General features: G+C 48.9%; 1 protein-coding gene across 1 annotated transcript in view; it reads left to right on the forward strand.

Moving 5' to 3' along the window:
- The window catches only part of plcl1 (phospholipase C like 1), a 33,317-nt gene extending 8,455 nt beyond the window's left edge, over nt 1–24,862 (forward strand). Inside the window, 12 exon segments of the mRNA XM_067254812.1 lie at nt 14,092–14,166; nt 14,273–14,560; nt 14,828–15,109; nt 16,248–17,375; nt 17,377–17,740; nt 17,940–18,145; nt 19,996–20,193; nt 20,195–20,359; nt 22,037–22,240; nt 23,245–23,320; nt 23,726–23,835; nt 24,012–24,862. Of these exon segments, the coding sequence (XP_067110913.1) occupies nt 14,092–14,166; nt 14,273–14,560; nt 14,828–15,109; nt 16,248–17,375; nt 17,377–17,740; nt 17,940–18,145; nt 19,996–20,193; nt 20,195–20,359; nt 22,037–22,240; nt 23,245–23,320; nt 23,726–23,835; nt 24,012–24,188 (3,273 nt within the window). The 3' untranslated portion in view covers nt 24,189–24,862.
- Nucleotides 24,863–26,858: the final 1,996 nt, after the last annotated feature.

Genomic DNA, 26,858 nt, shown 5'->3' on the forward strand with positions numbered 1-26,858 from the left:
TTTAGCATTTATCCCAGTCTGCCTACACACTAATCTGTCCTCTCTATCTCCACCTCCGCCTGTCACTCTGTCTCCTTCAATGTGGCTGCTGCTCACACTCCTCCGCCACTGCTCCCTCCATCCTCACTCCTCCCTTTGTCCACTCTCTCTCTCTCTCTCTCTCTCTCTCCATGTTTCCATCCCACCTACCCATTAATTCCACGTTCACTGAAGTCCTGGTGTCACCTATGTCAAACTGTACTTTACTCTCTCTCTCTGTTTCTTTTTTTCACTCTTTGGTTCGTCACTTGTCTGCTTTCTTCATTCCTCTTCCTCTTTTTCTTTCAGGCATCCATCATTCTGTCCCTGTCGTTGGTAAATCAAAACTGGGAAGCCCTAACAATTTATCATGTTCTCTTTTTTTCTCTAGTTTAGATTGTCTTTGATCTTCATTTCTCTCCATCTCTGTCCTCTTCATCTGCAGTTCTCTTCTCGTCTGCTCCGCACAGTTGTAATGCATGGCAGAGCAGAGGGACTAGATAGCACTGTAGTCTCTACGGGCAGACAATTCATGGCCTTAAAAATATCTTTACTCACTGGCAATATCCGGTCTTCCCTTCCGCTCAAGCGTGCACTCTCGTTATTTCTCTCTCTCTCTCTCTCTCTCTCTCTCTCTCTCTCTCTCTCTCTCTCTCTCTCTCTCTCTCTCTCTCTCTCTCTCTCTCTCTCTCTCACACACACTCTCTCTCTCTCTCTCTCTCTCTCTCTCTCTCTTCCTTGTCTAGACGTCTTACTAATGTAAATATTGTTGAGAAACAGTGTTCTTGGGTGGCAGAGATGGTCTTGAGAAACATCCAAATACCTATTTTCTCATTGCAAACACAACACTTTTTGTTTTTGCAATCAACAGGGTAGTTTAACTTATGCTTAATTTATTTGGACTCAGCTAGGCATCCATTTAGAATGCCTAGCTTTTATCGCAGAGTGTTTATCTGCTGCACAGACCTGGTTTGCCTCTAGCTTGTCAATGGTACATTACTCAAGCATGACCAACGGGTGAATGCAAATTCTCCACAACAGCCTTTAATTGCAGATTAAGGTGACAGTGAGTTTGTCTGACAGAAGTGTTTAACATCCCCAGAGCAGACACGAGGTACCTAACCTTACCTGCTCAGCCAAGTGTGACAGAGGTCCGGTGGGCCAACATTGACTCCGAATTTCACTCAACAAGAATCTCTTCTCTGTTTTCTATGTTTAGAGTCTAGGGTACTATTCTGAAGACTTAAGTAGACTTCAGACAATCAATCAGGTCAGGTCAGTTCTTGTCAGGTCAAACACACAGTGGTGTCTGTCCTGTTAGTACGCGGCATGTCAATATGCACAGTCCGGAATGTTGTGTGAAGGTGGAGGGCGCTTTAAAGGTGACGATCCCACCTGCAGGGGTGTTCAGAGCACTCTTTCTATTATATTAAGTGTCTCTGCTGATGCTTATAAGCTGCCTCTCAGCGGGGAGTGGTTTTGAGGCTGGGGTGGGGTGGGTCCCCAGTGGTGTCAAAAGATACATGATGCATGATGGGGAAACTGCAGCGTGTGGTGATGATTGAGGAAGATGGGGGCTTGCCTGGTTTCCATGGTGCTGGTGCCTCCAGCTGTCACTGTTCTGATTGGATCAAAGATAAGATTGTCTCTGAATTTCAACAACCCATACAGAGAGAGAGACCGGATCCTGTGTGTGTGTGTCTTAGTGTGTTTGTATGTTTCATACCCCAGTATTTACTCTAGGGGATTTTATTCTTTGTCTTACTGCGGTATATTTGTCATTGCTGGTCTCTCTGTATATGTTGACTGTGTATATGGAGTACGTTATACGTTGTAGTAACTGTTATGTGTCGTGTTGTCTGTCACTGTTATGTTAGTGTTGTCTGTTATGTTAGTGATGTCTGTTACGTTTGTGATGTCTGTTATGTGTAGGGATGTCTGTTATGAGTAGTGTGAAAGTTTCAGGGGAAGCACAGGAAACTGAGTTGAGTGCTGGCGCCATGTACTATTCCGTAAAGTGGAGTGGACACCATATCTTCAGATACAATCCAATAAAGCCTTCAGATTGGATAAACTTGGTCTTGGTGGCTTTTTGGATTGCAAGGCATCCCTGCGCCTCTCATGGCCCTTATTTCCATGGTAACTATTCTGCAGGCAGGCTGATGAAAGTACTGTATGTCTCCTGCAGAAACCTTTGTGTGTTCTCATTACGGCTCTGTGTGTGTCTCCCACTGACCGAATGAGAGGAGAGGAAGACACAAAGAGAGTGAGAGCGACAGAGAGAGGAAGACAAGATTGTTTCCTCTAAGAGACAGCCATGTAAGGAGGCTGTGGAGGTAGACTAAAACAGAAATGGAAAGGCAGAGTTGACCCAAATGTACCCCAAATATCGTATTCTTTCCCCCTGGACTGCTCCTGTAACACACACTGTACCAATATGCTATGGGTGTGTGTGTGTGGGGACGGGAGCTGTTGTGTTCAGCCCCCAGTTGTGTCTGTTGTGCTCACCACCCTCACGTCTCTCTGCTCCACCTAAGCCCCTCGTTCAGACCCGCCCATATTGGCCGTTCCGTTTCATACGTTTCCATCTCTGCCCAGCCGTAAACGATACGTTCTCTCTTTCTCTGCTCATAAAGTCTGTATTCTTCTGTTTCTCTGGGTCGTAAAGTCTCCGTTCCAGCACGGCTGCTCGCTGCTTGCAAGCAGGCGGACTGGCTAAGTAGGCGTCCTGCTGTTCAGATTTCATAGATTTAGTGTCCGAAATGCCGCTTTGCTGATGTGGATGACAGTATAGAGGACGTTTCCAGTGGCTGTAGGGACGAGGGTGGCAGAGAAGAGAGGGTGATGTGAAGACAGAAGGAGGTGGAGAGGTGTTAGTGGCCTGGGAGTTGGAGAGAGAGGGCTGACTGCTGAGGGATTCCCTGCTCCATGCCCTTAGGGCATAGGGCATGGAGCAGGGACTTTCCTAACCCCTTTTTGGTTTCCCCTCGCTGGGTGCACACTGTTCACCTCCTCCCTGCCCCTCCATCACTCACAGTCTCTAACACTGATCTGGTCTCCATGGCGATGGCTACATTAACAACCCCCCCCCCCCACCCCACCCTTGCCCTGATTATGCATCCCTGGTGTTAAATAATGGCACCCACTCTAGCAGCGGTTGTCAACCTGACGTAAGAACTGTTGATTATGGGAGGCCGTGGGAGGGTGATTGCTTGCTGTATGTGTGTTTGTGCTTCGTGTGTGTTTTGTGTGTGTATGTGTGTGTGCATGTGTGTCAAGGGGAAGGAGTGTGAGACCATACTTTGCCTTCCTGTGAGAGAATAGAGACTGTGTTTACAGCTGGAGAAGAGACCGAGTGTGTCTAGTCTTCTATAAGATGTGTGTGAAGTCGGGGTACTTGTATAGGGTATGTATTACAGCTTTGTAAAGTGTTGTGTGTGTTGAGGATGGTATGTACTGTAAGACTGCCATGCTGATAAGAAGCCATTACAGTTGATAAATTGTACTGCAGTTTCTGGAAGACTGGAATTAACTGTCTGAATTGTGAGATCAATCTGTTCATACAGTGCAATCAATCTCTATTCAGGCTTCACAGAATGCTGTAAATGTTTGAGTATGCAGAGCCCGTAACTAGTATATCTTTATTGCATACTGTATTTAGACAGGGTTTTGGGAGCCTCTTGGCTTGCCGTAGCGAGGCGATCTAGTGTGGGAACTCTGAACAGACTGTGTCTCTCTGAGCTCTTTTCCCACGTTGCCTTCGTCCCTCTCTGTCCTTCACACACACACACTCACATAGACACACACACACTTACACACAGGCACACATAGAGACACACGCACGCAAGTACACGTACACACACACACAATAACACTACATCCGGCCAGGACTCCATCTAAGCAGGGGGCACGGGGGTGTGTCTACGTGTGTGTGTGTGTGTGTATTTCTTCTGTGTGTGTGTCTGTGCATGTGCTATGTGAATGGGAGGCTGTGTGTATTTTGTATATCTATAGTCCTGGACACAAAATCTAGTGTTTAGATGAGTACATTTGTGCTAAGTGCATGGGTTTGTTTATCATGTTCTTGTTTATGTGTAACTGTATATGTAAAAACTACTGTTCTGCTCTCTCTTCTAATTCTCCCTGTCTCTGTGAGACAACCTGTGTGTGTGTGTGTGTGTGTGTGCGTGTGTGTGTGTGTGAACAGCCCAGGCTGAATTAGGTCTGCAGAGGATGTCAGCCCTCCGAGGGGGGATAGAGGAACAAGGGAGGGAGGGGAAGTGGGAGCAGGGTGTGTGTGTGTGTCTCCCATACGTTACATAAGCTGATCGTATTATGTAAGGCCCCTTTTTCATGGAGGGAAAACAAACATCCGTGTTGGTTCATGTTCTGCCTTGTCACCTTGCACCCTTGGCACCCCCCTTTGGAACCCCGTTAAACCCCCTTGCCTTCAGCGCTACCACTTCTGTAAACCCTAATGCTCTCTCTGTCTACACAAGCATACTCCCACATCACACATATGAGTACACACACACACACACACACACACACACACAGACAGACAGACACACACACACACACACACACACAAACACACAGACAGACACACACACACACACACACACAGACAGACACACACACACACAGACAGAGTGCAGTCACTGCTAGATGCGCTTCCTCTTTTTTGAAGCATTACTTTGTTAAAGCATCTTCTCACAGTTGTAGATAGCGTGTGTATATATATAGCCTTGACTGGTCCACACACCTCCCCTAAAAACGTAATGGGCTCTGTGTGAACTGTAAGCTTTAGATAGGAAGGTATATTTGACCTGTGTGATAGCCTGCATTATTCCACTCCATACATGTATGCCTCCGTACCTAATGGTTGCGTGTGTCTGTGTGTGTCTACGTGGTAGTGCTGCTGTCACATATGGGTATGTTTGAACTGTTCAGTCATCAGATCTGCTGACATAGTTGTGTGCTGTTTGCCCCAATGACCGCTGTTTCCCTTTATTCCCCTGTCTCTCTCTTTATCTATCTCTTTCTTTCTTTCTCTGTATGTCTCTCTCTATCTTTCTCTTCTATCTCTCTTTCTTGCTGTCTCTTTCTCTCTGTCTCTCTTTCTCTCTCTCCCTCTGTCCCCATTCTCCTCTCAATGCTTGCCAAAGCAATAATATAATGACATCTATAATCTCTTGTTCCATCTCTCTCTCTCTCCCTCTCTCCAGCCCTCCCTCTCTCCCTCTCTCGATGTCTGCCTTTGCACCTGTCTCTTCTCCCCTTCTCCACACATCCATCAATACCCGTGGCTGCCCTCCTTTTACTTCCTCCCATTCCTCATTTCCCTCTCTCTCCCTCTCTTTCTCTCACTCTCTATTTATGTTGTGCATAGCAGCCCTCTTGTCACAGGGCAGAAACTGAGCGCTTGATGTTTTCTAAAGTATGTTTGATTTGCATGACTAGTGTGTTATCAAATGCATATTCACCTTTCATAATAAATGACGGCTCTCTCTCTCCATACAGTCGTTTCATCTCACAGGAGGCAGAACAATGTAAGCCTCATCTTTAGCCTCATCCCTATCCTAATTCAGATTGTCATCCTCGGCATCATCCTCTCCTCCATCCTCCCTGGCCCCAACTCCAGCTCCTGCCCCGACCCTACCTCCAGACAGAGCCCCGATCTCAGCTGAGACACGGTGGCCTCAAGGTGCCCCCTCTGGGCCTCGTCTAGTCCTCTATGCCCCCAAATCTGGCCTTAGTCCATCCTGGCCCAGCTGGCTCGGAGAACCCCTCCTACCTTCCCCCTCCCCCCTTTCTCTCTGCTCACAGCTGTCCGCTGACTGTCTACCGAAAACTCCCTCTTTCTCCCTCTTTCTCCCTCTCTCTGTTGTTCTCTGTCTCTCTACCTCTTATCTCTCCCTGTCTGAAATACACACAGAAATACTTCTTCACTCTCTCCCAAGGCCAAGTCCGTCTCCTCTCCTTTCCTCTCCCCGAGATAAGGGTCTTAAAGATCTCTCTTTGCGCCTTCTTTTACCCATTTCATTTAGCCTTCTCCATCTATCATCTCTCTCCCTCTCTCTCTCCCACTGTGTTGATGTCTCTGAGTGTTTATACAGAGCAAGCCTTCAGAGGGTTATCCCAGATAGCTGCTAATTGCACATCAAGAACAGTTTATATTGACAGTAAGATGTCCGACGATGTTACAAGACCCTGTCCTCTAAAAGGAACATTACTGCCTTCCTCTTCACTCCCCTCCCCTCTCTCTCCCTCCATCTCTCCCTATTCCCTTCAACCTTCATTCTATCTTTTCTTTCCTGCATTTCATCCCTCACACTTCCCACGTTCACTAAGGAGGTATAGATGTCTTAGCGTAAAAATAGAGCAACATACTTTCAAAAGGGACATTACAGTAACAATTCAGCTGTTTGCCAGATACTCCTAACCACATATAATCAGTGTGTTATACAGTACATTGAGCATACAGAATGACTCATAACTAATCCATGGTAACAGATGTGGTTGTTTTCTCTGGCTGGTTACATTGACAAACCTCCCAGGTTACTTTGAGTCAACAGTTACTCTGCACAAGAAACAGACCACTTTTATGCAGACATAACAGTCACAATCCTGTCATTTCATGAATGAATGAATAAATGATTGTGCCCCTGGTGGTATTACAGACTCAGACAGGCCCTAGCCCCATCCCCTGCCCTAGTCCTACCCCCAAGTCCAGCCACAGCCTTGCCCCAGCTCTGGAGACGGTTTATTAGTTGTGAGTAGTGTCTGGTTTGTGTGTTAAAGATGGGACATCTGGTACTCGAAAAGCAACAAGAAAGTGACTGTCCTGCAACAATGTGTACTTCATCAACATTTCAATTCTTTGTTACTCGATATCCATGAAAAGCCTCTGTAGACACACGGCACTAAGAGAGTTCCCATCTGTGTTCTTAAGTGAGGAATGGTGACGAAAGACAAACAAGGGATGGGAAGAACATTAGGTGGCCAAAAAGGACTGGAGGCGATGAGAAGGTCAAAGATGGACCGAGTGAGAAATGTAGACGATGGGAGAAGGGGAGTGATGCCAAGCGGGTTGTTTGTTGTATGTACTGTGCGTGTACCTGTTTGAAGGCTGCATGTTTTCGCTGTTAGGGCACGTTGACATTCTGTGGGGACAGATATTGGAGCCAGAGCCAGGCCAGCAGAAAGTCTTATGGGATAAATCTTTTCACAAACAGGGCCAATCTAGCCTGCTACTGCTGCACTGTTTACAGCCTGGGTGAGACGGACGGATGCACACGCACTTCACTTCACATCACCGAGGCCTTCTAAGGCCTTCTGTTTAAGATCAGGCTTAGGTTGGTCTACGAGCTCACTGCCGAAAGAGAGTGTACGTGCGAGTGTACAGTGTGTGACTTTGTGTGCGTGTGTGTGTGTGTGTAGCATGCGAGTGTGTGTGTGTGTGTGTACTTTGCCTGCGAGGCATCAGTAGTCTGAGCCACAGCGGTGACTCCCTGTCACTGCTTCTCACACAGGAAATGGGTGTGACACACAAACAGCTGGGGGGTTAGATGAGCAGGAAGGGGGGTAGGTCTGTGTGTATGCGCACGTGTGCGCGTGTGTAACTGGGTGGGGCGATGTGTTTGGTTTGCGCACAGAAACACACTCAGAAAAATACTTTCACACACACTTTCTTCAAATACAATCGAGTCTTTCAGTGCTTAGATACCAGAGACATGGGCCAGAGCGGAGAGCATGGGTTTGTGTGCTCTTGTGCACAGTAGCTCACAGTTACTCCAGACCATGCTTGCTTTTGTGTGTGTGTGTGTCATAAGCAAGTGTGTTTGTGTATGTGTGTGCTGTGAGGGTGTGTGGAGTATGAGGTCATAGTGGAACCCTGTTGTGTTCTGACCTCAGACACATTTGTCCCCTGCAGAGGCGATCGTTCCTTCCTCCTGTACATCCTCCTCCCCTCCCTTCCACTCCTCCTCTACCCTCGCCTTCCTTCCTTCCCTCCTCCAGATTGCCTTGCTCGCTGCTCCTAGTCTCATCTCCCTTTCCAACGTTCCCCGTCTCTTCATGTCTCCTGCTCCTCTCCTGCAACCGTCCCCCTGACTATTAGCATTAATACAAGAGCCTCCCTCAGATCAGCGACTGATCGGCCAAGATCCACTGGAGCAAGACAGTGAGCTTCCTTCAGACTGGTCTATGATCAGCTTCCAGGACGTTATGATACAGCTCACTGTTGTTCTGCTCTGTGCTGCATCTGAGGGCCAGAACACTTCATTTAGAGTGAAAGAGGGATATTTGATCTCGAAGCTTGATCGTGAATGTTTGGGCTGGCCTGAAGGCAGGGATGTAGTTGTTTGTCCTGTCTTCTCAGGAAGCATGGCTTTCACCAGTGTGGTAGACCTCTCTGTGGGAGAGAAATGAAGAGTCTTGTACTCATGCCATTGAAAATGTCTATGTTTGATACAAAAACATAAGAAAAGGCCAATTTCTAGGAATTTCACGTCCTGTTTCACCTGGAGTTAACAGTGGCTTCGTCTGGGAGTTGCATTTGCTTTGAATAAGGAGCCCAAACTCTTCTCTGAAATGTCACTAGCAGTATGGCACTGAAGTTGCGTAACTGTACCCTTGGCTGGCGCACGTCAGAATGACTGTATCGGACCGCTGAGATGTTTCGGCTGGGTTCAACTTTTAGACACACGCATACACACACACACGCACATACTACACTTCGACAATTAATTATTCAAAATTCCCCATCTCACCCCCTCCTGCATCCTCAGTGTTGACGTTTGTCTGAATGATTCATCAACCCGTTTAGCAAACACCTCAGTTGCATGTGCATGTGAGGCTTGCTTTCAGATAACTTTCTCTGTCATCCCTCCATCCCAATATTTTCCTCTCCTCCTCGCTTCTGTAGACTTTTCACACTTTCTTTCTTTCTTTCCTACTTTTGTTCGTAGTTTTTTTTTCTTCTTTTCATTTAGTTTTGTTTCCCACAGTGAAAACAAGAATAGACCATTCAGCTGTCTCAAGTAATATCTAGAGGTTGACCGGTCTTGGCAAGGTTCTGTAGCTCAGCCTCTCTGACCTCTCCCTTTCTCTCTTACTCACTCTCTTACTCTCTCTCTCTCTTTCCTCTCCCCAAACCCTCTCTCTTTCTGTCTGCCTGTGCCACAGCTGTGGTGCTGGAGCCTGTCAGCACTGGTGTAGTTAGAACACTCAAACAGAGACATACAAGCAGAGAGACAGGTCACAAGCAAAGAGACAGGTCACAAGCAGATAGACAGGACATGACCAGAGAGACAGGTCACAGGCAGAGAGACAGGTCACAAGCAGATAGACAGGACACGACCAGAGAGACAGGTCACAGGCAGAGAGACAGGTCACAAGCAGAGAGACAGGTCACAAGCAGAGAGACAGGTCGCAAGCAGAGAGACAGGTCACGAGCAGAGAGACAGGTCACAAGCAGAGAGATAGGTCACGAGCAGAGAGACAGGTCACAAGCAGAGAGACAGGTCACAAGCAGAGAGACAGGTCATGAGGAGAGAGACAAGTCACGAGCAGAGAGACAGGTAACAAGCAGAGAGACAGGACACGAGCAGAGAGACAGGTCACAAGCAAAGAGACAGGACAGACAGAGGCAGAACACAGAGAGACAGACAGAGAGAGAGAGAGAGAAAGTGCTGCTAGAAGAACAACAGAAGTTCTAGCTATTATGTAAGATCCATCCCCTTGACTTGGAAGTGTGTCATTGTTCGGGATAAGAGCTCCCCTGAGGGACTGCTGAGAGGGTCCCCTGGGCCCTGCTGAAGATAGGGCAGAGGAGGGAGAAGGAGAGAGAGCGGGAGAGGTCGGGAGGGCAGTGAAAAGGAGTGACACACTAATGTTAGTGGAGAACGCGTGGCAAAGTGTTTGATGGGAAACAGCAAGATAAACAGAGGTGTCAGAAGCAGAGATGATGGACCAACACAGAAAGTGATGAAAGGCAGAGAGAGGAGAGGCGGGTGAGTGGAAGGCAGAGGGAGGGCGGTGGGGCCATGATGATTATATACCCCGTCTGCATCTCTTTCTTTTTTTGCCTAAATCCTCTTCCTCTTTTCCTCGCTTTTTTCGTGAGAGGCCATCCTGGCAGAGTGCCACATGGTGGGTGCTGGTTGTTGTCAGAGTGGCAGCCATGTGGGCAGAGTGGTTAGTGTGGGCATTGTGTAAACAGGCTAACAGGGCCTGAGAGAAAGACATAGATGACTGATTGAGACCAGCCAATCACCTTGAGTGGAATAGCTTTTTTCAGCCAATCAAACAGATTAAACAGCCAGACAGAAGCTTTATAAACACGGGTGTTTCTCTTGATTGAGTATCGCCTCAGAGCCCTAAGATGGTTTGGGTGTGAGGAATGGCAGTGCGCTTCCTTGTTTAGCAGACACTTGATCTAGGCTTTATCCTGGCTTCAGGAGGTTTACACAGTGTGGAGACAGCTAGTATGTAGGGGTATAGGGTCTACATCTACACAACCCCCCCCCCCCACACACACACACACACACACACAAACACACGCACACACACACAGAGGTAAATAAATCACCATCTCCTCACATTCGCCACGACTGGGCCTATCTGCTGTGGTATGCACTGTCACGCTGCCTGCCTGTGCCTGACAACGTACTCCTGACGGCTTTTCGTCTCACCAATAGCCTCACTGACTATTACTGAGGATAAATAAGTCCCGAGGCAGTCTTTCAGCCACATTCAGAACAAAAACATGTGTCTGAGACAGCTCCTTTCCTGCATCGTCCTCCGAGCTGACCCTATACACCATTGGCTGTTTAAAGGCTACAATGAAACACAACCAGGAAGAGCTACTGCGGTAGCACAGAGCCTCGTTTCCTCCTTTGTCTTCATCGCACTCTCATCCAGCTACACATGTCAGAGACAGATGACCCTCATCCCTTTCTCTCGGTCTTATTGAAAGTAATTCATCACGCACTGTAAGATGGCTGGCTTGCTCCTCACCAGCATCATTGAGCCTGGTTATAGATTAGCTCAATGACATCAGATCAGCAGCCTCAACAGTGGCATCGTACTCCATTTAGTCTAATTCCATCTTTGTCCTGGCCCCCGCGGGGTAGAATATGTGTGTGCGTGCGCATGCACAAGATTTCCACAATGTGCGTGTGTGTGTACTAGTTGCACAATGTGTATGTGAGGAGCGGGGTGGCTGTGAGGGTAAACTCGTGGTGGCTAATCCTTCCACATCCCTCTAACCCCAGAGCTTGGCTGTCCGTCTATCCGGCAAGGATTACCAGGGGTGGTGTGTGTGTGTATGTGTGTGTGTGTGTGTGTGATGGGGGGGGGGGGGGCAACGATGCTGGCAGCTCTGTGGTAATCTGGTCCGGTTACGGTGGCCTGAGGGATCATTAGCTGATTCATAACTCGGTTCTGGTTTTGTGGAAAACTGGATTAATATGGGAAGCAGGTGTAGGTTCAGGCAGGGAGCCGCAGATGACAGAAATGTGTGTGTGGGTGTTGTGGTGTTTGGGGTGAGGGGTGGGGGTGGGGGGTTGGGGTGGGGGGGTTGGGGGGAACATGCCTAATTGTGTGAGTGGGTTTCTGGATTTACGTCTGAGATTGCAATGCGTGTGCCTGACTGTGTTCAGAGGCGCTTTGGTAAGGGTGGGTAAGCGGGTTAATGAAATAACCTATGGCTGGAAACACAGAGCATCACTGGGAGAGTTACAGAACTGTGTGACACAATGTTCTATTACTATAATCACACACAAGCATCATTACACAACTAAGGTCAAATGGAGTTTACATATACACTAATCTATATTGTATGCTGCTTGAATAGAGACAACAGCGGGAAGTCTCAAAATGCCATCCTCTGACCTAAAGCGTTTGACAAAAATTTGATGAACCGGAGTTGTTTTTGACGGCAACAGACTGTCCATACTCTAATTCAAATTTCCAATGCATTTTTGGGATGACTTTATTGTGAACAGCTGAACGCAATGTAGGCTTGTCTTCAGTCTACCTACAGTACACTCTTACATCCCCCCTCATTCTGCCGTCTCTTTCCTCTCACTGTCTTCACTATCTCAGCGCTTTCTCTCTTTTCCATCCAATCTAGCACTCTCTCTCTCTCTCTTGCTTCAATCTTTACCCCTGTCTCTCTAGATAGTCAACGGCAGCAGGTTCATAACGAAGAGCATCCTGGACGGAGGGAAACAAAACAAACGTAAACGTCACAGAGTGAGCTCACGGGGGGGGCAGATTAGAACTGACGGATGTCCTTTTAGGCGAAACTGCTGCATTAAAAGCTTTACTGCCTGTTGTCATGGTTTCCTGGAGGTCTTTTTGTGTGACGGTGATTGTGGACCTGCTCTCAGGGGCATTAACGCCACCACCCAGTTTGTTCCCCTGCATCTCCTCAACCAGCCTCGTGGCTCCCGCCCTGCCCTGTCCACCTAAATACCAGCTGACCTGCTTTCACTAAGCCTGTCTGCCCGTACTCGGACAAAGGCCAAACCCAGAAAGCCCTCCGTGTCTTAAAAAGAGATTTCGTTGGAAAAAGACTCACAATGAGGCATTCTGAACCTGGGCGGGTCATGTGGGAGCAGCGGAGGGCAAGTGTTTCCTCCAGCGTGTCCATGCCAAGGAGGGATCTCAGAGATCTGAGCTGCTGGAATCGAAGGACCACCTTCATTCACAAAGCTGGGGTGTTAGCTCAGTGAACTAATTCAAACCCGGTTTCAGGCAGTGTCAATTAAGATGCAAGCCTTGTCACTGAACCACCTAATTTGACTACAGCTAAAGTTCCCCTCTGACTGTCTATAATTGATAAGGCATGCATGTCGGGTTACGCCAGCTCTATATTTAATCATTCACTCAGTCCAGTAACACCTACCCCTTGCACACACACTACAAGAACACGACCAACTCTCGGTTTAATAAGTGCAGAGTTATGTGCAATGCACCTAGTGGATAACTGTGAAGTCATAGTGGAGGCGGGGCACCATAGGAAACAGTTTGGATAACATGAGAGCTCTTCAATCATGGAAGTGAAACCTTGATGACATCATTTGTGTTTATGTTTTGGGCCTGTTACTCTACTTGTGTAGTAGGTTACACTAACTGGATCTGCATTTGGGGGTATTAAGACAGAAATAGGCTAAAAGCCCACTTTAAATACTGGTCCCTTTTTTTTTTTTTTTTTTTACAAAACCTGGTGACAAATACAGAAACAAGAGAACATATCAGATCTGTGAAACATAGTAATTATAATATAATTATAGACCAACAGATAAACATGATTATTTCTGGTTTAATGCTGCTGATACCCGTTGTGAATGTCATACAACGTAGCACACCTCTGAATGCACCCCTGGCTATGACATTTCCCTCCCCCTGGGAGAACCTGTCAATCAATCAGTTGTGGAAAACTGAAAGTGTCAGACACAGGAAGCACTGAACACAGGGGTGACTTTGTGTGTGTGTGTGTTTGTGTGTATCCATACATGTTCATGTTTGTGTGTGTGTGTGTGTGTGTGCTTGTCATCTGCCCAAAGGTCTCAGCAGCTGTAAGGCCTGCTGCTCTGAATTGGTACTAAATTACCAGAAATGAAATGAAATGGCACAATCGATTTCAGCTGAGCTTCTGGAGATGAATCCAAATTAAAACTATCACTGGGTGAAGAGACATTATTTCTGACGTCTGGCGGCTTTGGGAGAAAGGGTGGAGCGTAGTTCCCAAAATAGCACCTCTTTCATCTTCCTTAAGAAATATTGACAATGGCAGCCTGACCTGAAATAAAATATCTGCTAACCTTTTATTTCAAAGAGACCTTATCTGTACATACCTCCCTCACATGTCTCTGCAGACACTGTGCCTTCACTGCCCTCTTCCTGCTGGGCCAATAAAGAACATCAGTATCATACGTTGGTGTAGTACTGTTAAGTGCCAGCACTGTATGTTTGTCAACTACATTTTTTTACTTCCAAGCTGAGCTTGAAACCCACAAGATGAGCTCATGTCACTCATCTTGTGGGTCTCTGTATTCCCAGGATCCCTCAGTGCAGAAGATGGGTGGATGCAGGAAGAAGACTGTGTCCTTCAGCAGCATGCCCTCTGAGAAGAAGGTGGGACTCTTCTGCTCTCACAACACCCAGTCACGCTGAGATTAGGAGAGGAAGCATCTAGTCTTTTAGGGTCTTATACACATTCTTGTTGTCTTCCTCCTATCAGGTGAGCAGTGCGGCAGACTGCCTAGCCTTCATGCAGGGGGGCTGTGAGCTGAAGAAGGTGCGTCCTAACTCGCGGGTCTACTGTCGCTTCTACACCCTGGACCCGGACCTCAGCTGTCTGCGCTGGGAGCCCTCCAAGAAGGACGGAGACCGCGCCCGCCTCGACATGGGCACCATCAAAGAGGTCCGCACTGGCAAGAGTACTGAGACCTTCCTGCACAACGGCCCAGCAGCAGAGCACCTGGCTGAGGAGGCTGCCTTCTCCATCATACACGGGGACGACTACCAGGTAGACAGGACGAGAGCTGAGGAACCACTGCCTGCATGACAACCACTGCCTCCATCACTCATCTAATGTTCAATTGAAAATTAAATCCTTCCTTCCAACCTTCCTTCCTTCCTTCCTCTCTCTCTCTCTCTCTCTCTCTCTCTCTCTCTCTCTCTCTCTCTCTCTCTCTCTCTCTCTCTCTCTCTCTCTCTCTCTCTCTCTCTCTCTCTCTCTCTCTCTCTCTCCTTCCTTCCTCCCAACCTTCCATGCCTCTTTCCCTCCCTCCAGTCCCTGGACCTTGTGGCTTTGTCAGCTGACGTGGCCAACATCTGGGTGACAGGCCTGCGCTACCTGGTGTCCCACCCATCTGTCATCGGAGGGGCCAGCGGGGGAGGTTTCGGGACTGGCGACGGGGGGCTGGGGCTGGAAGGCAGCCTTGGCAGCCGGATGAGGAGTGAATGGCTGGCAGCAGAGTTTGCCGAGGTGGACGAGGATGGCTATGGCATTGTGGTCGAAGACGTGGCAGTGGCCACCATCTGTAAGCTGTGCCCGGGCATCAAGGAGGCCAAGGTGAGACTGGTCTGGAGGCTGAATATGTTGGGAGTGGACTAATCACACTCATATGCATCACGACTTGTTATTACATGTACTATACTAGAGATTCATCTCCTCGCTGTGCATTCCGTCACACTTTCTTTCCCCAGTCATCACACCTCTCTCTGGAACATGCAGGGGTGCAGTTAAAACATAACATTCTACTCACAGCCTGCTTAGAACTCTAGAGCATGTAAATAAACAGAGACTCCCAAGATCTCCTGCTACCTCAGTCGGATATTAAAGGAAGCTGATCTGCCCAACTGAAATCTTTTTACAAGGAGTGGCTGAGGTATTCTTAGACCTGTGATATAAACTGAACCAGACACGGGCAGCAGATGGAATAAGATTGCAGATGGTGTTGCTGTTCACAGACCTGAATAACACCAATTACGTGTGTTTGTGTGTGTGTGTGTCTTAAGGGGTACTTCAGGTGGTATCTAGGCAATAACTACCCACTCGCAATCTCGAAATGTAATCACAATGAGTGTGTATGCATATACATGTGTGGGTGGGTGTTTTGTGTGTGTGTGCGAACGTGTGTGTGACAAGGACATATAGGTTAAGTGGATATAAGATATATTATCTCATTGCTGAAATCATATGATGAAGGTTCTAATATCCACTTCAACAGGGAAATAAACAGAAAAAAATTCGGAATTCATTTGAGAATAATAGGGAATATTATATTCATTAATTCACTTCATTTATGACTTCTGGATTGATATGGATATTAGATTTCCTTGGCATCAGGCCTTTCTCAACTATTTGTATGTATTGAGTCTAGGTCTAAGCCTATTATATTGCATATTGAAAATATACAGTTGCTTTTTTACAAACTTTTCCTTTCCACCTTTAACTCCATCTCCCTTCCTGAACTTATGTCATGTTACGCCTCTCATCCACATTCTTCCTCCTTGTCCTCCTTTTGTTCCTCTCTGCACCTCTCCTCCTCCCTGCCCCTCCTCCTCTCTGCACCTCTCCTCCTCCCTGCCCCTCCTCCTCTCTGCACCTCTCCTCCTCTCTGCCCCTCCTCCTCTCTGCACCTCTCCTCCTCCCTGCCCCTCCTCCTCTCTGCACCTATCCTCCTCCCCGCCCATCCTCTCTCCCCCAGGTTCGTCTGCGGTTCAAGGAGATCCAGCGCAGCAAGGAGAAGCTGACGTCTCACGTGACGCGGGAGGAGTTCCACGAGGCCTACTGCGAGCTCTGCACACGCCCAGACGTCTACTTCCTGCTGGTCCAGCTGTCTAAAGACCGGGAGTGTCTGGACGCCCAGGACCTGCGTCTGTTCCTGGAGACGGAGCAGGGTCTGTCCTTGGCCACAACTGAGGGCTGCATGGAGGTCGTCCGGCGCTTCGAGCCCTCAGCCCAGGGCAGGGAGAGAGGCATGCTGGGCCTGGACGGCTTTGCCCGCTACCTGCAGTCCCCTGAGTGCCAGGTGTTTGACATGGAGCATCAGGGGGTGTGCCAGGACATGACGCTGCCCCTGTTCCACTACTACATCAGTGCCTCCTACCGCTCCTACCTGCTGGATGACCAGGTCCACGGAAGGGCGGACCTGGGGGGTCTCACCAAGGCCCTGCAGGCCGGCTGCCGATGCCTGGAGCTGGGAGTGACCGACGGCCCAGAGGGCGAGCCTCTCCTGGGGGTAGACTACGGTCCCGACGCCCCCCGCCACCATCACCACCACCATCACCACCACCACCACCACTACACGCCAGTCAGCATCCGCAGTGCCCTGGAGGTGGTCAACAAGTACGCCTTCCTGACCTCTCCCTACCCCCTGCTACTGTACCTGTGCCAGCGCTGCTCCCCTTCCCAGCAGCGCACCCTGGCACAGCACCTGAGGAAGGTGTTCGGGACCCGTCTCTACACCCCAGAGACCCCGCCCGTCAGCCTGGGAGAGCGCCCCGCCACCCTGCCCTCCCCCGAGCAGCTCAAGGGTCGGGTCCTCCTGGTGGGAAAGAAGCTACCGCCGGAAGAGGACAGCTCAGAGGGGGAGGTGTCCGAAGAGGACGAGGAGATAGGGGGCGGTGGCCCCCTGGCCGGACGCCGAATGACCATCCCCGGAGAAGAGGAGCTGGGCGTGGTCTTGGTGGTGCCGCCACCCCCCCAGCCCAGGAGGCTCCGCCTGTGCAGAGAGCTGTCTGGCCTGGTTAGCGTGGCTCGCACCGGGAGCCGCAGCTTCTACGCCCACCGCAGCGCCTGCAAACAAGCCCAGCAGCACTCCCCGCCCAGCACCCCCCACCACCCCGAGCACCCCCCAGCCCCCCGAGCCCCCTTACTGGACGCTGTGCTCCCTGGGGGAGGGAGAGGCGGGGCGGCTGGCAAGTGAGAACCCGGAGGAGCTGGTGGGCTTTACCAAGCGCACCCTGACACGGGTGCGGCCCAGCTCGGTGCGTCTGGACTCCAGTAACCCCAACCCCCAGTGCTACTGGAAGGGCGGGGTGCAACTGGTGGCCCTCAACCAGCAGACCCCCGGCGCCATGCTGGATCTCCACAGGGGCCGCTTCACCCAGAACGGCGGCTGCGGCTTTGTGCTCCGTCCGTCTGTCATGAGGGATGAGGTGTCCTACTTCAGTGCCCACACCCAGGGCTGCGTTCCAGGCAAGAGCTAACATGCTGTTTTCAAACACACACACACACACACATATCTTTGAATTACTCCACTGCAAATTCATATTTCACGTTTTCACTTTGAAAATTACATTAGCATTCGGTTAATTGCTCGAATGCATCATGGCATCACATACCCGACGTACAGTATGTTCACGATAGAGTAAACCAGCGTCTGCTGCCGTGGCAGGTGTGCCCCCTCAGACCCTGCGGGTCAAAGTGATCAGCGCCCACAACCTGCCCAAGCCCCAGGGCGCCGGCGCCAAAGGCGAGGTCATCGACCCTTACGTGGTGCTGGAGCTGCACGGCGTTCCTGCAGACTGCGCCGAACAACGGACTCGCACCGCGGCCCAGAACCAGGACGACCCGCTGTTCGACGAAACCTTTGAGTTCCAGGTTGGTCTCTCGATCCCGGTGGTATCGAAAGAGTAGCGTTTTACATCATTTTCCATGTCCCATTGGAGTCAATGGAAACTGTTTTCAATTCCCACCACTGATTGTGGTATCAGTGGTGGGAAATGTGAAGGGTTGGAGGGCTTAATGACCATGAGGAGGAGGGCTGGAGGCCTGTCCAGGAAGAGGAGGAGGAGGGCTTTGCCTTAACTTAGCTCCTCAACCCTGAGGCCAGTAACCCAAGCCTTTGCGGGAGGGCAGTGTGGCGTGACTCCTAACACACACACACACACACACCCACACACACACACACACACACACACACACACACACACAGGAAACTGTGTATAGCTGATTGTGTTTCTGTCAGGCATCTCAGGCTCAGACAACTCACGCTCTCATGTGTCGTCAACACCTCAGTGTTGTCTTGTTAGAAAGCTTATCTTTGATAGGAATACCAGGACATCCAGGTCTCCTAAGACTTGCCAAGGTTGTGTCTATTCCACCACACATGAAGCCCCATGTACCCAGCAATGCCTTCTTACTGTTTGTATGTGTGCGTGTGTGTGTGTCTTTGTGTAGGTACAGTCTGTGCAGCGTGTGTTAGCACTTCTATAGGTTGTCCCCTACATAAAAGCAGACACACACTCCAGCTTACTAACATGTCCTAGCTCAGTCAGGCCATGATGTTCCTTCTACTGCATCAGACACGTAACAAGCAGGTTCACATGCTGGAACACAAACCCAACAGACCCACGCCTGGACCCCTGAGGGCGCACCTTAATCTTCAATCCAACCCACCCACCAGCCTTCTTATCTGACCCTCTCAATAACTGCCATTTCTAAATAAGAAGGAGGTCACTACTTATGTACTCTCTCTCTCTCTCTCTCTCTCTCTCTCTCTCTCTCTCTCTTTCTTGCTCTCTCTCTCAATCTCTCTCGCTTTCTCTCTCTCTCACACACACACTCACACACACATGTAAGCACACCACATGCACAAACACACAACCACACACTCATCCCTTGGGAATAAATGTCTCTTGTTGGTTGAATTAGTTTCCTGTTGCCTGGAGTGTAAGGACCTCATATGGCTATGGAACACCAGGGGGTATATAAAACACACACACACACCCCACGCACACGCATTCGGTGAGTGGCTTCAAATTGTGTGCTGGGTCGGTGTGTGATGTATATTTACATATACATTTAGTCATTTAGCAGACGCTCTTATCCAGAGCGACTTACAGTATATATGTGTGGTGAGGAGAGGAGGAGGAGGAAAGTCCATCTATCACAAACACAACTGGGAATGTGTGTATTAATTCACTTGTCCAGCACAGTATTGTGTGTGCATGTGTGTATGTGTGTGTGTGGGGAGGGGGGTTCTAATTCTGATTTGGCTAGTACCTTTCAGTGTGAAAATGTACATGCATTTTTTGTGTCAGAGCATGCTTGGCTGACATAAATGACGCTTAATGTATTTTTGGGTTATGTTTCCTCTCCTGTGTATGAATATGAATAGTTAGATACAGTTAATATATAATTTAGGATATTTCATTCATTCTTGTTTCAGAGGTTCTGTTGACTAAAGTGGCAAAAGAAATGTTTGATTCGTTATGCAGAAGCATATATTGAAGCTGCACCGATGCTCATATACAATATTTCTTCTTCAGAAATTAACATTTCAAGGATAAACATTAATCTTTAAACCGGATTTTCCAACCAAATGCATAAAAAATCTGTTTTCACATTCACATGGGGATGAAGATAACACAACTAACGTCAGTATGACTCAGTATTTATGTTCTAGCATAATCTGTTCTCATCTCATAGTGTTGATGGTGTCTCCTCAGGTCAACATGCCAGAGCTAGCCCTGCTGCGCTTTGTGGTACTGGATGACGACTACATCGGAGATGATTTCATTGGCCAATACAGCGTCGCCTTCGAGTGCCTTCAGACTGGCTACCGCAACGTGCCCCTGCTGGGCCTAGCCGGAGACCTCTTGCCCCACGCCAGTTTGTTCATCCATGTGGCGGTGACCAACCGGCGAGGGGGGGGGCAAGGCCCAGAGGAGGGGGCTGTCGGTCAGGCGGGGGGTCCGGCGAGGGAGGGAGTATGTCACTCTCCGGAACACGGGGATCAAGGTCCTGGACGACACCTTCCGCTCAGCTAGCGCCCCCCTCAGGGAGGCCACGGACCTGCGGGAGGACGGCCAGGTGAGCCAAGACGGCTAAATGCTGTAGCCACAAATTATTTGCTGCACCTTGTTCTAATTTTATGCTGCAAGATTCTACCATTTAACCTGCTACTCCTTCGGAATTTCATTTTGAGAGGATGAGTGGATCATTCAGGATCTGATCATCTTTTTGTCAAATCAGGTCATTGCACAGCTGTTGTGCAGATACCTGATTGACCCTAGTGATCCCATTTGCTGTCTTGATCACGAACAGCAGTTTGGCATGAGGTTGAATGTTTCCGAAGGTCCAGATCAGGCCAAAGGACAAAATGCTCGGCAAGACGGATTTGTTGAACATATGGAGAATATGTGTCTACTTGAAAGTGGTTCAATTTCCCTGAGAAAGAACCGCCTCAGTTAATCCATGCGCATTAGTTGCATTTGAAGTGATCCTCAATTTAGACTCCTGGGTATCTGTAAGCTGAGACTCAGTTTTACTAATACACCATTAATCTTAAGGGGGACGACGACGACGACGACTATTATTGTGTTCCTTCTAAAGTCTATGACCTTCTCTTTCTCTTGTATTGTCTGGGGTTGTATTGCAGAATGTGTGTATGTGTGTGTATAAGGGGGTGTGCTATGAGGTATGCGGGGTTATGGACCTTGGAGTTGGGAGCAGGGCATAGAAGCCTGGGGCCGGTGGGCTGGAGCTAGAGGCTGCATCTGGCCCTAACATGCTGAACGACATCCATGTTTTTGACTCGTATGAGCTGGTGGGTTTATATTTAGGTGGAGTCGAAATAGGTCTTGTTCTCAAGTTGTTGTAGGAGAGTAATTTTGGACTCGATTGCGTGACTGTGATGAAATCAGACACTACCTGTGAGTCCTCTGTGGGGTGGAAGAAATGGAGAGAACGCGAGGAAGATAGACAAGTGGAGAGAAGAGATGAGGATTACACAGCATCTATAAATACCAGCATAGGGAGGACAGATAGACCTGGTCACAGCGCAGACCAGCTTATCTCTACATATACACAATCTTGACTGACACACACACACACCCACACACATTCAATCTTCCCTTTTCAATCTGGGATTTTTCTTTGACATACATTCTCTGTCGATTTATCTCGATCTCTATCTCCTACTCTTTGCCATGTGTCCAGCTGTGGTCTCATCTGCTACGGTCTATTATTCATCATGTCAGCCCCCCCCCCCCCCCCCCCCCCCACACACACACACAGTCCTCAGGTGGATATGGTAGCCACCAGTGTGTAACTGCTTGTCCTGTGTCCCGGTGGTTCTTCCAGCTGGGTAATTGCCAGAGATTCCTGGCAGAATGTTAGTTAGAACATCCCTGGGAGGGAAATCAGTTGCAAGTATAGACAATGTTTATTCACTGTGTATAACTGTCTGTTTAGTAAGTGTATTTGTCAGACGTGGCTTATGTCAACATGCCATACTGAAATCCAATGAGTTACTGTTTTGATATCAAATACTCTACTTTCACTGTATTTAAGAAGGAGGTCAGAACTTATTTTCTCTCTCTCTCTCTCTCTCTCTCTCTCTCTCTCTCTCTCTCTCTCTCTCTCTCTCTCTCTCTCTCTCTCTCTCTCTCTCTCTCTCTCTCTCTCTCTCTCTCTCTCTCTCTCTCTGTCCCTTTATCTCTTTGTCTTTCTTTCTCTCTTTCTCTCTCGCCCTCCTCCATGTTCCAGAGTGCCACTGTCAATTTCAAGGAGCAGTGTGGGCTCCCTCCGGTGTCCAAGTTGAAGCAGTGCATCCAGAGCTTGGCCACCCGTCTGCAGAGCCCAGAGGGCCCTCCAGGAGCCACCATGATCCTGAGGGATGGCTACCCCTGTCTAGAGCCACTGGCCAGCCTGGCCGACTCCACACGCAAGCTCCTGACCGCTTACGACACGGTGAGGAAGCCATCCATACCGATAGACTGCGTAGGCATGAAGGAGATCAAGAGACGGAGGGAGAGAGACATACGCGCGCATACAACCACCCACGCACCTCCACACGCACCTCCGCACGCAGGCACACATGCACACATGCAGAGGGACATGCATGGCCTCACACGCAAACATGCAAGCTTTACACACACAACACCACACAAGGGCATGCAGACGAATGCACCAACACACACTGTGCTCCTTTCCAGCTGTGCTCCCTCCCTCCCACTCTCTCTCTTCTGTATTCGATCACCCACCTGCTCGCTCTTTCTCATCACTCCCCCTCAGTCAACAGAACAAATGGGTAGGAGAGAGAGAGAGGGATCTAGAAAAAGAGGACGTAGTGAGAAAATCAGGAAATAGATTACATTTGTGTTCATGGAATTCTTTATCTGAGCCGAGGAGGCTTTTGTTTTCTATGTGTTTTTGTGAGCCCATTGCGAGTCTCTCTCTCCCTCTCTCTCTCTCTCTCTCTCTCTCTCTCTCTCTCTCTATCTCTCTCTCTCTCGCTCTCTCTCTCTCTGTGTGCGTATGTGTGTTTCTTGCTTGCTAGCCTAGCGGGGCAGTGTGAGGAAGTCACAGTTGGTCTGAGCTCCAGACTGTTACATCTCACCCCCTAAGCCTTCATTTCACATAAGCTTAGTCATCAACCCAACCCCCTACACATGCACACACACACACACACACACACTCTTCCCCCACCACCCTCCAGCCAGTCTGTTTGCCATCCGTCTTTCCATTTCTCTCTTTCACTTTCCCTGCTGTTGCCCTCCAGCTACAAACAGCGTTTCCATCTCTCAATCCTTTTGTCCGTAGATGTGAAGTGATATTTGTGGCCCTTTGGTCTGTCTGTCTCTCTGTCTGTCTGACTGACTGTCTGTTGGTGTGTCTGCATGTCAGCATGTCGGTCTGTTTGTCCATGAAGATTCTCACCCAGCATCCCTCTACGTCCACACTGTTTATTCCAGATGATTTCCGCTCAGAAGCAGCTGATAGAGAACGCGGACACCGTGCAGGAGAGGATCGCCCAGGTGCAGAGAGAAGGTGAGAGATGGAGGGCTGGAGGAACAAGAACCACTGGAATAAGCGTGGAGGAAGCAGCAGTACTTGCTATGACTGGAGGGCTTCTTCTTTTTATATTCTCATGCCCAAATCAGGAGAAGGACTGCATGAAGCACCCTTTATGGGAGAAACAAAGGGAGGGAAGGAGGGAGAGAGAGACACACACAGAGACAGAAATGGAGACACAGAGACTGGAAAAACAAACATGAATTTGAGCCCATCATGGCGCAGACGTCGAAAAGGAATTGGAAGGGTTGCTTAGCTTGATTGAGCTGGAAAATGCTTCTTTGTTGCTTGATGTAAACAAAGGTCAAGTATGACTGTGCTATGTAAATAAAGTTTGATGTGAATCGCTTTGAATGCGTGGTATGACCCTCCCCCCACCAGGGATGGAGTTCCACGAGGAGCTGCCTCGGCTGGGGGAGAAGGAGGGCCTGAAGGGACGCAAACAGAGCAAAGCCCTGGAGAGTTTCACATGGAATATCACTGTGCTCAAGGTGAAAACTCTCTCTAGCTCTCTCTCTCTCTCTCTCACACACACACACACACACACACACAGACACACACACACACACACAGTCACACAATCACCCACGTATACACAGCACACAGCACACCTCTTTCTCCTTTTCATTTTCTCCCCCACCTCCCTTCCTCTTGTTCCTCTACCCAGGGTCAGTGTGACCTGCTGCGCAGTGCCAAGGTAGACTCCCTGGACGCCCTGAGGCAGCTGGCTCTAGCCTGTGAGGCCTGTGGCCTCACCTCCACCTCCTTCTCCTCAGGGGACCACTACGTCCCTCACAGTCTGCCCACCCGCAGGGGCAGCACCCAGGGCAACGGACGCATCTGAGCCCCCCCGCCCCCTCGCACACACCACCAGGGGGAGGGGCAGGAAGGAGTGGAGAGAGATAAGCTGAGAGGGATAGAAGGACAGAGAGGCGGAGAACAGATACAGTAGAGGGAAACATCGTGAGAACGTGGAGGCTGAGTAACAGTGAGATGAGAGATAGAGAAACATTAGATAGAAAGAGTGAGTGAGAGAGAGATGGAGAGAAAGGGGTGGATTTATCTAAAACCCTTCTAAAACCCATTCCTTTATTCAGTCCAGTGAGACTACCAGTCTAGACTAGAGGTGTGTACCTACACTAATCTTAAGGCCTTACTATGTGTGTGTTTCAGGGAATAATCAGTCCAATAACAGGCTACAGCAAGAACTCATGAATGTTCTCATATAAGTATTAACAAAATGTCAGGAAGGTGCCCTTGAATTCGTCTCAATGTATTTCTGATGGACAGAAGTAACATGAAGCTTTCCTCAAAAAGGAATCTTGGCCAACTGACATTCTGATGACTCTGTCAAGCGATGTGCTGTGATGTGGTGACAGAAACTTGAATTTCTCAAAGTCCCACTCATTCATGACCAAACCTGAGACATTTCCATTGTGACAGCCTCTCTTCCAGTCTATTGCCCTGAAGGCTCCAGTCACCTAATGGTCCCCTAGAGATGACCCCATACCGTTTCTGCTTGGGGGGGCCCTAAAGGCCTGACATTAACACCAGAGGGGGTGGGCCAAGGGGGGGGGGAGGTGTCACTCAGAGGCTGAGTGACTTGCCTCCATACTGCTACAGTCCTACAGTACACCCCTGGATACTCCCTTGCACGCGAAACGTCTAAAATGTTGAGCTAAATCCAGTGGTGGAGCCATCTCCCTCCAGCCCATCCTCCCCTTTTCCACTTCATGTCAACTCATAAATACTAGAGAGAGGGAACCTGAGAGGAGCTATATGTTGGCAGCTACTGGAGCGCCAGCTACAGGGTTCAGGGCAGCTCTGGGTCAACCCTGCACGGCTCACATGGCCTGGCCTGATCAGATAGCTCAGATCTGGGGGACTGGGGCAACGCTGAGCCTTGGGCAGGGGAAGGAGGGGCGGAAAGGGGAACCACTTTCAGTGAGTGGTTGGGAAAAGACCTTGATCATATGGTATTTCGAATCCTTCCATATACGTTGAGAATTGATTTGAGCCTTACTGTTGTTAATGGTTGAGTTCAATGGGGTTGGTTCATTTGGGACTACAGTTTTCTATGGGTGGTGTTCTGCTAGATGACAGATTCAATGTATTTGAAAGGATATAAAATAATATTTGGCTCATATTATGACCCTGACTGAATTAGTAATGTTTCTCCATAGAGTTTAGAAAGCTCTTGTGACTGTAAGTGTATGGACTGCAAGAATTTTCCCCTCTGCACAGTTCCCTGAAACTGAGTGGAATTTTGGTGAACTGTGAGTCAAACTAAGTTATACAAATATGGTGCAGGTGCTACTTACTCATTTATGTGTGCTTGCCCAGTTGTGGTGTTGTACTTCAATGTAAAATATTCCATTGTAAATGTATTTTGTTTAGGAGGTAAAATGCTTCACACTGTATAAATTAGTTTCCTAACTACAACCCAGCAGTCTCCAGTGGATTTGCTGTGGCCTTTAAATTGAACACGGTACCAGTTTGGCCTTGTTTGAATACTAAATACCCAAACCAGTATGTGTTATATTCAAATGTTTTCCTGAGAATGTTGTGGCGGCAAGGCTAATTTGAAGGTTTGTCTCTGAGAGAGTTTGAAGAATTCGGTCATTGCAGTCAAATGGTTTTGAGTTTTCTACTTGGTGCCCTAGATTACAGAGACAGTGTTAGGGAAGATCAGAGAGACCTGCCGGGTTCAACCCAGCCCAGAGCACAGATATACAGACAGGAGATCATGGGGAGAATGTGAAATATTCCTAAAGGGCCTGAGTAAGTTGTGAACTACACACGTGTCTATCATCACTGCCGTTTACGGTGTGCACACAAACATGTTTGTGATAAGAATGCTGGAAGAATCTGACCAAAATCAGCTGCATGCGTAGGGTTGGGCCTCTGAGGTGCTGGGATTGAAGGGGCTGCAGTTAGACACCTCGTTCCTGTCCTCCCCCTCACATCACGGTTTTATCCATCGCCTGTTGCCTGCTGCACCATCCCACCTCCACCCACCCGTTCTTTTCTACCTCCGTCTATCTATTCCTCCATCCCTCTCTCGCTCTCCCTGCCCGTTTTGCCCTCAGTATTTGCATTGTCTCTGCCTCTCTACTCCCTTTGATTTGATATGATCTTCCTCGTATCCCTCTCTCCCTCTCCTCCTCTTTCCTTCCTGCGTTTCTAACTGTGTGTGTGTGTCAGTGAAGGCGGACAGGATATAGCCAACAGTGTGATGATGCTCTGCTCCTCTCCTCTCCCGGTCTTCTGGTTCTCTCACTGAGCCCAGGCCCACATGTTTGAGTCAGAAAGGTGCTACTGTCTGAGTCACGGCTACAGGAGGAGGTGACCTGTGCCTGCCCCCAGTTTGTGTGTGTGTGTGTGTGTGTATGAGAGAGAGAGGTTTGCCAGAGGAGGGTAGGTCTCTGTCTCCACCTGCAGTGCTTCTTAATTAGCAACCGCAAATAAAGTGACAGCACACGCGTCTATTGACTTCTATTAATAACCGTCTGAC

This window comes from Osmerus mordax, chromosome 2, assembly GCF_038355195.1.
Source record: "Osmerus mordax isolate fOsmMor3 chromosome 2, fOsmMor3.pri, whole genome shotgun sequence".
Lineage (NCBI taxonomy): Eukaryota > Metazoa > Chordata > Actinopteri > Osmeriformes > Osmeridae > Osmerus > Osmerus mordax.